Genomic DNA, 13,493 nt, shown 5'->3' with positions numbered 1-13,493 from the left:
TTGCGTGATTGAGAGTGTTGCATGTCGTTCCGCGTTCGCGGCGGGGATTAGCAGGGGTGGGGAGTCACGCAGCGAGTGAAAACGGAATTAAACAGAAATAAAATTTATTAACGTTAAAAAAAACTTACACACATAGGACCTTACTAATTCTTAAACTATTTTGAAAGTATATAAAAACAATGTTTGGCTTAGCTAAGGTGAGCTAGAGGCACCGGCGATGTGGATCCACCGGGCCGGTGGAGGCAGGCTTAGAGATTCTACGTTGTCAGTATGAAATACGTTAACATCACAGTAATGCTTGAAAACGCCTCAGCTTGACTTAACTATGAGTCATGGGGATGCGTGGATGCATGGGATGGTGGCGGTGTGCTTCAGTCGTTGGACGGGCGGGGCTGGCGGGGCTGGCGGGGCCGCCGCGGGCCTCGCGGGCCCTACACCTCGCTGGCGGGTGGAGGGGGCTTCGCGTTACCACTCTCGTACCATTTTTCACTGAAAAAAAAAAGACATCGGTGATGTAAGGTTATAAATTCCACTGCACGACTTGAGCGTCGGAATCCCGCATCCCGCGCTGTGGCAGGCCGACGGCAAGCCGCGCCTCCTGCACCACACTGTAACCACGCCACCGGCCGACGCGCACTGGTGATGAAGCACTCACCATCCCTGGACGTTGCTGGGCTCGTCGCACTTGAAGGTCTCCTCGTTGTAGACCTCGCCGTAGGGGCAGGAGCCGGGCTGGGGCACCACGCCGTTCCTGCAGATGTAGAACTTCTGGCAGTCGTCGGCGTGCGGGAAGGTGGGGTGGGGCAGCGGCCTGCCGGTGGGGCCCATCACCTCGCCCTCGGGGCACGAGAAGCCGTCCTCCAGGGCGTCTGCAACGCGCGCAACAAGCGGGATCAATTTGAGCTCAGCCGTGGCCGCGGCAGCCGAGTAGTTCCGAAAAGTCGCTCCGTCTCTGTCGCACCCGACGGGACTGCCGGGCCCAGGCCGGGCCGCCCCGTGCGTGCGACGGAGACGGGGCGACGGGGCCACCAGGCCGGCGGGTGACTCACCGCGCTTCGCGACCCCGCACTCGCGCTTGGTCTCGTGCGGCCAGGCACACGTGGCGCGCACGTCGTCGTAGATGAGGCCCGGCGGGCAGGGCAGCACGTGCGCCACGCCCTCCACGCAGTTGACGAACTTGTCGCAGGCCGTGGGGTCGGCGTGCCGGAAGTAGCCGTTGGCCCTCGGGCACTCCTTGGTGCTCTTGGGCTCCTCTGCAAGGGCGACGGCAACGTGGTCAGCAATGCGGTACTACACTGGCGCACAGTGAGCCCGACCGGTGGAGGCGGCCAGAATTCTAGACACGTTTTGAGCTGTGGCTAAATGGGAGTCGAACCGAACGTGTGACCCCACCGACCCCACCAATGGATTCCTCGTTCGGAGAGCAATCCATTGGTGGGGTCACACGTTCGATTCGAGTCCTGTTTAGTGACTCTGGGGCTCAAAACGCGTCTTGAATAGGCCGCCTTCGCCGGTGTTCTGGCCCACTGTGTGACGGCTTCAGACGGTATACTCACGCAGCTCCCGACGGTCGCCACACTCGACGTTGGCGGGGATGTCGCAGCGCTCGTGGCTCGTCTTCTCGTCGTCGAACACCAGGCCGTCCGGGCACAGCTTCTCCTCGGCCACCCCCTTGGTGCACTTGTAGTACAGGTCGCACTGGTAGGGGTCGGGGTACACCCCGTTGGGCTCGGGGCACTTGTAGGCGGAGGGCGCGGGCGCGGCGGCGTCCTGGTGTTGTGGCGCGGCTGCGGGCAGAAAAGCTCTCATTGTGACGATTGCTGGCTGGGTTTACATCAGGCGCACATCTACAGACAGCTTCGTGCTTGGCTGGGTACATCTTAATGGCCGCAGGTGTTTACTACCTTGTGAAGTAGTAAGCATCGCCCTTATCAAAGTGAGTCGCGAGTACCCATTCAAAGCATTCCGAAGTTGCCATTGACTTTAGGTAACTCTAGATTCTGCACCCTTAAAGCCCCTTTTTTGGACGAGTAATATGACCCGAAAAAATTTGGAATAATTTTGGCAGGACATTCAATACTCTCTATTTTCCCGTATGAAGCCAACGTCACAACAGCGCATCAGTCCAGAACACGGACAAAAATAAAGTCCCTGCGAACTTTATGTTGTTGTTCGACTTGGCGCCGCCGCGCTGCCGTTGGTGGAGCCGAAGCCAACGCGAGTCGATCGACGGGAAAGGGGGCGATTACCTAAGCCACCGATTTAGTTGGCATCAATTGGTCGAAAAGCTGCCGTCCGGGCGGTAAGGACTTCCGGGGCTCACAACAAAAACAGCCGGTTGCACCAGGACTGGACTGGAGGGCAGCCGACACACCAAATTTCAGCGCATTTCGGACCGGCTTTTAAATTGGCCTTTTTTTTCGATTTCAAGTTTGAACGGTTTTGTGACAAGCCAATTAACACCTTGGTACTACTTCTCCAGATTTACCAGGCCTATCCAAGCCCAACTTAATCTTGACACAGCCGCGGCTGTTCGACGGGATGCTCACCGGACACCAGTGCCGGCGCGGCGGCGAGGGCGGCGACCCACAGGAGGACCTGCATGGCGATGGTGCGGCTGCTTGGGGTGCCCGACGACGACTGGCACGACGGTACTCACCGGCCCGGGTGTACCAAGCCTGCCTCAGGCCTGCCTGCTGCCTCGGCCCCGCCCCCCTCCACCGCCCCCTCTAGGGCCCCTGGGCCCCCTGGGCCCCCAGGCCCCCGGGTACAGGAGGTGGCCGTCGCTCTCGTCACGTTCGTCCCCTCCTCCCCACCGCAAAGAGGCGCCGAGCCGTTTTCAAATCCGTTACTTCATGACGCGTAGCGCGCACTTTCAACATTCCTTCTTACAGAATTTGTGCGCCGAGCAGCCCGGCCGGGCCTTGCTGCGGGCCTCGCTGTGGGCCTCGCTGTGGGCCGCGGGGGCGGATGACAACCGGGGCTTTGTCAACCGGTGGCCGCCGCCAGGCGGGACGAGGCGAGGGGGGACTTAGAGTTCGCGGTGCACGACAAAAAAATCTCATTCAACGAACGTTAATGAAAGCAGATGATCCGTCGCGTTTCACAACTGCTGTGATAGCCGAGAGGTTAGAGACGTGGGATCGAGTTACCGCAGGCGGGCGTTCGAATACCTGCGTCACATACGTTTTTTCGACTTACTATCCTAAGGGTGGTGGTTCGAGGCCATCCGAGCGGAGCCGTGTGCAACAGACCCACATGCCGGAGGTTCGACTCCTAACAAATATTTCCATTTAATTTTACTGCCTCACCCAGTGCGGTTGAAACCCGTGAACGTGAGCCCACTCCGTACATGGGACGTGGTGGTCCAGGGAGTAGAGGCGTCGATTCATAATACTAGGGTCGGCGGTTCGACTCCCCCAACTTCATGCGAAATTTTGACCGGGTCAGTCGAGTCCTGTTGCGTCAAGAACCCACCTCACGCCGGTCCCCTCATCATGGGCCCTGGTGGCCGAGAGCGTAAAGTCGTGTGATCCCGATGGTGGGGTCCGGGGATCGAATCCCATCATTTCATTACATTTTTCGACCGCCTTCCTCCCAGTGCAACTCAAACCCGTCGTCCAACACGCTGCCAGACGTACAAGCGTGATAGCGTAGTGGTCAGAGTCACATTCACCTGGCCACTCCGCTGTGGGTGTCTAAAAAGCAATCCGCTTCGGCGGGTTGGCCTCGGCACTGGAGCGATGGCGTATTTGATCCATCAATCCAGACCACCCGGTGTGTGGTTGCGGGTGGTGCCTCCTCGATCCGTCGGGGAGGCGATGATAAGTCCTTTGAAGCTGGCCTAAAACGCTGTATGTTCGGTACGGGAGCGCCGGACAGTGGGGGTACCATGGGGTACACAACCAACCCTACGAAAACAAAAAGCTCCCACCAAACCTCTTCTCTGTCTGAGTCTCTCTCTGTCTCTCTGTCGTCTCACTCTACGTCCCGCCCCTCAAAGAGCTTCGTACTGGGTGCTCTCACCCAGCTGCCTGAGCTTTGGGGTCCTACTGGGTCCCCCGGCGAACGCTTAGAGTCGCTGACGGGATTAACCCCAGGTACCTGATAGCACCGGTTCCCATCCCGAACACCGAAGTAAAGCAGGAGGCCTCCCCATTAAGACTGGGGAGGGGGTGTAGAGTTCAAATTTTTTTCTTTTCCCTTTCAAATTTCTCGGAGGCATTTCCACGGGGAAGTCCCGCACAGCGCGCAGCTCGGCGCAGCTAGACGGCGCCATCGAGCTTTCGCCCAGTCAGTGTCAAGTGAAAAAGGGTTGCACCGCGCCACGCCCCGCTCCCTGCGCGCTCTGCTCCGGACTGCGAGCAGCGGAGCCATCCTCTTATCGGCGCAGGCGGTCTAGCCGGGTCCGTTACTCGGATGAGGCGCTTCTTGTCCTTCTTGCCCCCGCGCGCCGCTGCAGCGCTGCAGCAGGACGCCTTCGCCGCGTCGTCGCCTCTCTGTCGCACCCGCTGGCAAGGCAGGCCACAGGCAAGGCAGGCCGCCGCCGGCCGGCGGGACGGGACGGCGGACCCGTCCGGGGGGTTCCGAAGCGCCCCGGCCGTGCCGAACCGTTCCGAACGCACCCTAATGGGGTGACAAACTACTGCCAACCGCGCTTGGCATCGCACTCCTTATTAAACTCGTATGAGAAATTGTTACGTCAGAGTGGAACGGCTGGAACGCGGTCCCTTTCACGGGACGCCCATTTCTCATACTCTTTTGCCAATCTGGCCATTAATGCAACTTTGTGAGTGTGTGAGTGAGTGCGTGGCGGAGCAGCGCGAGCGAGCTGATGGGCCCGTAACTGGCGAAGGTGCCAGAGGCACTCGCAATTTCCTCGTCGATAAAGCCAAATCCTTATCATTTCGACCGGCAAACAAGCAGAATGTGTCGTACAAAAAGTGACTTTTTTGCCGACTTGCGTAGGCGTTTTCATGGGATTCTCAGGAAACTGAACCAACATCAACCTTTTCTGTTTTTGTCAATTTATTAAAATCCTTAAACGTTATGGGCGAGCTGGGTACAAGTCAGTCCGTGTTTCAGCTGTGGAAGACCCTCTTCTTGCCGAAGTCCTTCTTGCCGTCGCCGTCCTCGTCCGTGTAGAGTTCCTTAAACTGGGGGTGGTCCTTGTAGAAGTCCTTGCTGCAAAGAGAAAAGGCACGAGGTTGAGGGCCGCGGCACTGCGCGACCACAGGCCTCGCCAGGGCCGTTGCGACAGCCTTGTGGTCGCCAACGAAACGCGACGAAGGCTTTTCGGGAAAACGACGCCTTGTCGAACAGAACAAATTGAAACACATTTCCCGAGGGGTGGCCGTGTTCTTCCGTTCAATGGTGTGCGTAGAGATCGTGGCAATGAACGACGTACTCGTTTCGTAATAATAATAAAAAAACATTTATTGTGACGCGTATTTACAAACATGATAGTAGAAAAAAAAAACACTTACAATTAGCAAGATGACTATGAAAAATGCAAGATGTGCAAAATAAACGGTGCCCTCTCTTCCTCCCTCCACGTGGCAACATCTTTCTATCAGTCTGACTCGTTGTACTTGTGACCCACTGGAACTGGTCGTCGCCCAATATTGTCACCCGGTGACCTTTGGGAACAGGCTAAGAGGCTAGCGGGTAGCGGGCGGCTCCCTCGGTTCCCGCTCCGCGCTCCGCCCGGCTCTGGCTCTGACTCCGCCTCGTTGCGCAACCGAGGCATTATTTTCGTTCGGCGATCGCGGCAAAAATGACCAGGCAGCGAGATGCGGCCGACAACGGCCTCTTTTTTTAACGAACCACGTAACCGAAACAGTTGTTCCGCGTTTTTCGTTTTCATGAACGGCTGCCGAACTTTGACTAATTACTTTTAGGCGGAGTCTTTCGATGCACTATTATAGCTGTCCTGATTTTTTTGGTTTTGGTTTTCGGGACTTAAGTTATTTTGATTAGACAGAGGCATGGGTTAAAGCTGCCCTCGCGTGGTCACGTTCGACGTTTAGTTGTTCTTGTTCTTCTTGGCTGCCTTGGCGGCCGCCTTCGCCTTGAGCTCGGCCACCTCGGGGTCGTCCTTGTACCAGTCGGCACTGAAACAAACAACAACATCGTCGAGACACTGCACGGCACTGCACGGCACTGCACCCCCGCCCCGGGCGGCCGAGCCGAGGCGGCCCGAGGTGGCCCGAGGCCATACGGCAAAATAACAGTCCCCGCTTCTCTTGTTTGAATAAAACAGTACCGCTATTGGCACGAGCCACCGGTCGGACTGGTTTCTAGTGTACTCGCAAAGCAACGGGCCTTAGTGTACTCACCACTCGGGGACATTGTCCGGGTCGTCGCACTTGCCGATCTCCTCGTTGTAGACCTCGCCCAGGGAGCAGCCCTGCTCGCGCGGCTGCACGCCGTTCAGGCAGATGTAGAACTTCTGGCAGTCGGTGGGGTGGGCGTACTGGGGGTGCGCCAGGGCCTGGCCGTTGCTGTCGGGCTTCACCTCGGTGGGGCACTGGAAGCCGTCCTTGAGTTTGTCTGGAGGAAAAAAGCGGAGCATTTAAAACGCCATTCACGCCAGTCACGCTCCACCCCGAGCAGGGACACCTACTGGAGTTGGCGTCCTGGCAGCCCTGCCGGCCCGCCGAGGTGGGCCACACGCACACGCCCTGGAACTCGTCGAAGTGCAGGCCGGGCGGGCAGCGGCTCTCGATGGGCTCGCCGTCGATGCAGTTGTAGAACACGTCGCACACGGCCGGGTTGGGGTGCGGGAAGAAGCCGTTTTGGCGCGGGCAGTTGGCGGTGGGCTTGGCGTCCTCTGCGACGGAAGACAGTCAGCACACTTCGCCTCATTCTCCGGACAGCATCGGGCTGGCTGTTCACTTTTTGAAAGAGAAACCAAGTGACTTACGGAGCTCCGTGCGCTCTCCGCAGTCCACGTTGAAAGGCTGGTCGCAGCGGTTGATGATCTTGCGGTTGAGGGGGTCGAACACGAGGCCGTCGGGGCACAGCTTCTCCGTGGCCTTGCCCTCGTAGCACTCGTAGTACTTGTCACACTGCACGGGGTCCTCGTACAGGTCGTACTTGGCGTCGGGGCATTTGAAGGCGGCCACTGCGAACAAGGAGGCAGCGGAATGTGAGGCCAGGCTGCGGCCCCGAAATGGCATGCGATCATGTGTGGTCCAGCCCTTAATGGTAATGGTAGGGGCTCGAGGTAGGCAGCCCCGCGGCGTGGCTGTTCGGCGGGCCGGCCCGCGCGGCAGGCGCCGTGGCCGCCTGTTACATGGCGCGGCCCACGCGTGTCCGCCTGTCTGCCCGCCTGTCTGCCCGCCTGTCCGACCGGCCGGCCGGCCCGGTACTTTCTTCGCGCTCAAGGCCGAGAAGGCCGAGAAGGGGAAGGCACAGGGGGGCTGTTGGGCGAAGGGGTGACGCAACGGTCTTCCGGGCCACACGCACAGACGGACAGACGGACGTTCGGATAGACTGGATCAGGCAGGGCTCGACGTGATCATCCCGATCTCGGTAAAACCGCGTCGGCGCGACAGAAAATACTTCCTGCGCCAAACAGCGTGGTGGGGCGCGCGGCGCGCACGCACACACTTACACACGCGCGCACACACGAGACAGGTTTTGTCGCCGTAATGGTGGCTGCGTTGCGTATTCTGTTACTTCATACGGCACGCCACGCAGTGCCCTGGCAGTGCCCTGGGATAGCCGCGCCCGCTGCACTGGGACTGCACTAGGGCTGCGCTAGGCCTGCCGACGCAACGGCTAAGTCGCGATCGGCGCCCACGGCCAGCCAAGCCCCAAACGAGAGCACGGCGTGGCTGCGGCGGAGGACGCACGGTGGGCTGGAAGTGTGCGAGCCCTGCGCAGGGCCGCAGGCCCGGGAGGGCAGACCGAGGGCCGCAGAGGTCGCCCGGGCTGGCTAGTAGAGCATGTACTCACAGGCGGTGGCCAGCACGGCGAAGGAAACCACGACCTGGAGTGTCGTCTGCATGGTGGCCCGGACGGTGGAGGACTGGATGGAGCGTGTGGCCGCGCGGAGCAAGGCGCAGCCCGGCGCAGCCCTGCCCGCTCGGTGCCCCCTCCCCCACAACACCCCCCAGCCGCCGCCCCACCCCACCTCGCCCCGCCGGCCCCACCCCGCCCCGCCCCGCCGGCGGTCTGTCTGGATCCTATTGGTTGCATCCGAGGCGGCCCCGACTTGCTATCACTTCTGGTTGGTTTGCAATAGACTAAGTTTTCCCCCTCCCCTCCTCCGCCCAGGGGGCGACCTCGTGGGTCAAGACTACGCCAGAAGCCTAGTCCGAGGCTAGTCGCGAGAAGGCCCTCTGGCCGTCGCGGCGACGGAGACGGCCACCGCCTTTCTCTCTCTCCCTCTCACTGGCCGGAGGAAGTGGTGCGGGTGCTCCGATCACAAGGAACGAATTACGTGTGGAGAGAAACTTGGCAAAATGTGTCGATCAGGCCGCGGACAGCCCGCCGACGCCCCCGCCGCCCCTCCCCCCTTCCCCCTCGCTCGTATAAGGCCGCTTTCTTGCCAGTAATCGCGACTAATTAAGGAACAGTCAGAGGTGCACCCCGCCCCGGCCGCGCGCCCGCGAGAGCAGTTCTTTGGAGTTCGCTTTCCCTCCGGGACACTCAAACTGGACAGTCTTATCACGAAGTAACGTTAGGCCAAACCTATCGCCCGATTTAATGCGTTAAAACAAGGTCTGAGTCAGACAGACCAGACCGAAAGTCAACGCCGTGCCCACCCAAAGCAGCCCAAAGTCAAAAACAGTTTGTTGACCACAAGGATTTTGGCTTTGACAGCAACGATTTTCCGACCAAGTGTGTCAAAAAGTGGTCGAATCTCGGAAATTTGCTGATTTTTATGACTTTGGGTAGCCACTGTGTCCAATCTAGTAGCCGTAAAAGGCCTCCCTCTACGTCATAGTATTCTTAAGACCCTTCTCTTTCATGCCCTGTATCGGGAAGACGTTGACCACAACGATTTTGGCTTTGACCGCAACGATTTTCCGACCAATTTGGTCAAAAAGTGGTCGAATCTCGGAAATTTGCTGATTTTGCTGACTTTGGGTAGCCACTGTGTCCAATCTAGTAGCCTTAAAAGGCCTCCCTCTACGTCATAGTATTCTTAAGACCCTTCTCTTTCATGCCCTGTATCGGGAAGACGTTGACCACAACGATTTTGGCTTTGACCGCAACGATTTTCCGACCAAGTTGGTCAAAAAGTGGTCGAATCTCGGAAATTTGCTGATTTTGCTGACTTTGGGCGGCCACTGTGTCCAATCTAGTTGCCGTAAAAGGCTTCCCTCGACGCCCTAGTATTCTTAAGACCCTACTCTTTCGTGCCCTCTATCGGGAGGGCTATTGACCGCAACTAGTTTGGGAGCGGTGGCCTCACAAAGTTGGTCATGAAGGGCAAAAAAATGATGCTCAGGTTTCTTCAAAAAATAATTTATTTCAAAAGTTTGTCAAGGTTTTCAGTCGCAAATTATGTTGTGAGGAGTACGATTGTACTCTGAGGTCCGTTCTTTCAGGAACTCATTTCGATGGCAGTCTGTTGTTGGGCTGGAACCTGCTGAAGGGAAGCCCATGTGTAGGTGGAAAGGGAAATCCTTTGGCAAAGTCCTTTCGGCTCGCTCGGTGGCTAGTCCTTCCACTCCCCCGGGGCCCGCCTGCAATAGTCGCGTCCCCAGTATCCACCATCGTTATCAACACTTCTCTCTCTGTCTCCCCCCCTCCCCTTTCTCTCTCTCTCCCTCTCTCTCTCTCTCTCTCTCTCTCTCTCTCTCTCTCTCTCTCTCTCTCTCTCTCTCTCTCTCTGTATCTCGCTCCCCTCCCCCCCTTTCTCTGTCGCATTCGTCGCGTGCAACCAATTAGACTAGAAAACAATAATTGCAGAATCTGCACGAAACACTACTCCTGTTTTCACTTGCCATTGTTCTCGGCCTCGGGGCCGGCGGCAGTAGGCAGTAGGCTTCACTCCGCATTTTACAGCCGACCTGGATTCGAACCGCGGCCGCTGCCGGCCGTAGGCGTAGCTACGGCCCAGATCGCGAAACAGTCGGTTCAGTCGAATGTGGGCCGCGCGGTGACGCTGTGACGCTGTGACGCCACCACCCTCACTGCTCGGCCGGCTCGGCCTCCTCCTCCTTGGGCTCGTCCCTCGGCCTGCCGCCGGTCTTGGGCTTGGGCCGGCTGCCCTTGGTGCCGCGTCGGGCCGCCGTGGCCGCGGGGTCGCGCACCTTGGGCTTGGGGTTCTCCAGCTCCTCCAGCTCCTGGTCGGTGAGGATGCCCTTGTACCAGTCCTTGCTGCGGGCGGACAGGGGCGAGGGTTAGTACGGCCGCTCCTTCACGCGCTACACTGCGATCCGTCCGTCTGTTCTTACCACTCCGGCACCTTCCGCGGCCAGTCGCAGGTCCTGGTGGCCTCGCTGAACACCTGGCCGCGCTTGCAGCCCGAGCGGCGCGGGGTGACGCCGTTGACGCACACGTAGAAGTACTGGCAGTCCTCGGGGTCGGCGTAGCGCGGGTGCGTCACGCCCTCCGCCTCGGTCACGTTGGGGCACGAGAATTTGAGCACCTCTGCGGCGTCGCGGGCAAGCCTTCGGTTAGAACAGTGTTGTGCGCTTTCAATTTGCATTTGCTTTGACGGCGTGGCTTACCTTGCGAGGAGCAGCCCTTCTTCTTGGCCTCGTCCGGCCAGGTGCACGTGCCCGTCGCCTCGCTGTACACCAGGCCGCTGGGGCAGGTGATCATGTTGAACTTGCCGTCCACGCAGAAGTAGAACTTGTCGCACACGTTGGCCTCCTCGTGGGCGAAGTAGCCGTTCTGGCGCACGCAGTGCAGGGCGGGCTTCGGGGGCTCTGCAACAGCAGTCTCGCTTAGAACCTCAGACGCGGGGCCTCGCAGCGCGGCGTCGGGTAGGTTGGGCTGCCTACCCGCCGGGCGCAGCGCCGCAGCGGACTAGCCGCGCCGACCGGCTGCCCAGGCAAGATCGCTCGCCAGATGGAGGGGCCACTGGCCAACAGTTGATTCGACAATACGTACGCCTCTCCGGTCGCTTGGAGCAGTCGATGTTGAAGGGCAGGTCGCACTTCTCGTGCTCGGGGCTGAAGTCGTTGAACACCATGCCGTCCGGGCAGAGCTTCTCCGTGATCTTGCCGTCCTTGCAGTCGTAGTACTTGTCACACTGGTACGCGTCTGCGAAGTAGCCGTTGGGCTCGGGGCACTCGTCCGTCAGGTCGGCGTCCTCGGCCGCGGGGGCCGCCGTGGTGGCCTTGGGGGCCACGGGGGTGGGCCGCTGGCGGCGAGGGGCCTGCGGCACGGCGGCGCCTGCGGACACCAAAACATGTTTCATTTCCAGCAGACACCGGCACCAGAAATCGACAACTGTGATCCAAACTCAGGGAAATTCAAGGAACTCAATGGAACTCAAGCAAAGCACAGCGCGAGTGCAGTGCGATAAGAAACACGGCCTTTCTCCCCACCGGCCGCCTGCGCCGCCTGCCTTGGTGCTGGCTCGGCTGGCCGGCGCGAGGTGCGGGGGCGGCGCGGTGCCGGTGGAGTGCCCCAGGGTCAGGGTACCCATGGTACGCCGTTCCTTCCGCGTCCGCCGGAGCGGCACGCCGTGCTCGCGCCGCACTCGGCGGGAACGTTCACCCGCGACCTGCCGTCTGCCGAGCGATTCCGAACAGCCGTCCCGTCGGTCTGCCTCTCTCGCAGCCCTACCCTGCGTGCAGCAGGCGACAGAGACATAGAGACGAAACGTTCGAAAACAGCGCTGCGCTCCAGGCCGGCCGCGCGTTGAGGTCGCCGCCGCGGCGGGGCGGGCAAAGCGCTTTGAGAGTGGAAGTGGCATGCGCGGCGCGACGCGGTGCGGTGCGGTACGCCGGGAATCGTAATCAGGCCCCAAGAGGTGCGACAACGGGACCCGTCGCGTCGTCGCGCCCCGGGACTGCCAAGCAGTGCGCCACCACGATGCCGGTCGCCGTCGCATCCGTCGTCGCCGTCCCGTACCGCGGCCGACGAGGAGTACAGTTCATGAATCCCAGTGGGAGCATCAAATCCGTGTGGTTCTGCTGCCCCGCCCCGCCCCGCCCCGCCGGCCCTGCTCCGCTTCCGCGTTGCTCCCTTCGCCGCTTCGCCGCTTCGCATTGCTCCGCACGCCACGACTCGTTTCCAAACTCCACTCCCCCTCCCCTCCCCCTCCGCAGGCCTTCCTTTCTCCCGTTCGCACTCGGCTGTATCCCCTTTTACCACTCCGGAACCCAAAGCGTCAGACCAGCGGCGCGCCGCCGCGGCTGGTGCTGGTGCTGGTCATGCAGTCTGAGCACACCTTGTTGCTATCACACGCGGAAGAAAGGGCGAGCCTGGCCGAGTGCGGCCGAGTGCGGCCGAGCCAGGCGTTTAATTTCATTTGCAGGCAGGGCAAGAAACGAGGAAACGCCGCCGGAAACGGCCAACGCCCACAAAAAAAGGGCCTATCACGGCGTTGCGGCGGTCCCCAGCACCTTGTGATGCTCTGATTTCGTCTCTCTCTTCTATTTAACCGGGTTCTGTCGTGTTAACAGAAGGAAACTCACTCGGTGTGCGGGATTTGAACCCGTGACCTTAGCGCCTCGTGTCGCCACCGCCCTGCGTTACGCGTCCCGCTGCGTCCCGCCGCGCCGCCCTGCCGCCTCGCCCCTTTCAATACCGTGACGCAACGCCCACGACGCGGACCGCCCGCTAAAAAGTTGGAGCCGAACGAAAAAACGGAGGCGCCGGCAAACCGCGGCTGTCGTTCGAGAAGTGCTCGGGAAGTGAGTCTGCCGGCGGGGAGGTCAGGGTGGTCGCGGGGCCTGCAAGCAGTGCAAGCAGTGCCGGCGAAGGGGGCGAGGTCTTGGTTTAGTCGGGCCTCTCTATCGGTGTCGCTCGAACCGCCAACCGGCCGCACAGCGCATCGGCACGACGTCTCGCCGCGTCGCGTTTTCGCTTTGGACCGCGCCTCCTACTTACCCACGAGGGCCACCGCCAGGAGCATCACGATGGCGTAGGCGTGGAGGGCCATGGCGTGGCGGCGCGGTGCTGCGCGGTGCTGCGCGGTGTGTCTCGGCCGGACTGGACATCTGCGACCTTGGAGCCGCCTTTTAGCTGCGCTGCCCCCTCCGCCACGTCCATGCGCCCGGCCCGCCGCCCCCGCGCCCGCCGCCCCCGCCCGCCCCGCCCGCCCCGCCCCGCCCTCGACCCCCACCCTAGGGGCGTTACCGCAGCGGCCCGGCCAGGCTGATAAAGTCTGCGCGGGGGTGCTGCTGTATTTCAATGTTCTGCTGCGGTATACACTGTACGACTGTACGCTGCCACAGTGCCTCCCTCCTGTCACATTGAGCAGAGATGCTGCCCTGTTACCCTTCGGGTCCAAAGCGTCGCTTCTGCCAGCCGCATTCACCCACTTCTTCCAATAAAAGGCCAATGAGTAAACGCGC

The 13,493-nt window shown here is 60.4% G+C and overlaps 3 protein-coding genes across 4 annotated transcripts; all 3 read right to left on the bottom strand.

Moving 5' to 3' along the window:
* Positions 1-87: 87 nt before the first annotated feature.
* On the bottom strand, positions 88-2,626 carry LOC117641572 (protein obstructor-E-like). Its single transcript, XM_034379029.1, has 5 exons — positions 2,550-2,626; positions 1,557-1,787; positions 1,050-1,253; positions 656-869; positions 88-489 (listed from the first exon to the last, which is right to left on the bottom strand). The coding sequence occupies exons 1-5, from the start codon at positions 2,602-2,604 to the stop codon at positions 432-434; spliced, it is 762 nt and encodes a 253-aa protein (XP_034234920.1). The 5' UTR covers positions 2,605-2,626; the 3' UTR covers positions 88-431.
* Positions 2,627-5,010: 2,384 nt separating this feature from the next.
* LOC117641571 (protein obstructor-E-like) lies at positions 5,011-8,040 on the bottom strand. 2 transcript variants are annotated; one of them, XM_034379027.1, is made up of 5 exons: positions 7,963-8,040; positions 6,926-7,126; positions 6,626-6,832; positions 6,339-6,552; positions 5,011-5,184 (listed from the first exon to the last, which is right to left on the bottom strand). In XM_034379027.1, the coding sequence occupies exons 1-5, from the start codon at positions 8,012-8,014 to the stop codon at positions 5,082-5,084; spliced, it is 777 nt and encodes a 258-aa protein (XP_034234918.1). In that variant the 5' UTR covers positions 8,015-8,040; the 3' UTR covers positions 5,011-5,081. The 2 variants fall into 2 exon arrangements, with proteins under 2 accessions (XP_034234918.1, XP_034234919.1); XM_034379028.1 differs by lacking the exon at positions 5,011-5,184 and adding an exon at positions 5,411-6,113.
* Positions 8,041-9,831: 1,791 nt separating this feature from the next.
* LOC117641200 (protein obstructor-E) lies at positions 9,832-11,311 on the bottom strand (the record flags this gene model as incomplete). Its single annotated transcript, XM_034378347.1, has 4 exons — positions 9,832-10,338; positions 10,416-10,611; positions 10,692-10,892; positions 11,077-11,311. Coding segments are annotated over 4 exons (822 nt in total), but the record flags the coding sequence as incomplete, so codon positions are not given.
* Positions 11,312-13,493: the final 2,182 nt, after the last annotated feature.

Source organism: Thrips palmi, unplaced genomic scaffold (genome assembly GCF_012932325.1).
Source record: "Thrips palmi isolate BJ-2018 unplaced genomic scaffold, TpBJ-2018v1 HiC_scaffold_15, whole genome shotgun sequence".
Lineage (NCBI taxonomy): Eukaryota > Metazoa > Arthropoda > Insecta > Thysanoptera > Thripidae > Thrips > Thrips palmi.
The sequence above is the reverse complement of the archived record's forward strand: the minus strand, read 5'-3'. Positions and strand labels throughout refer to the sequence as shown.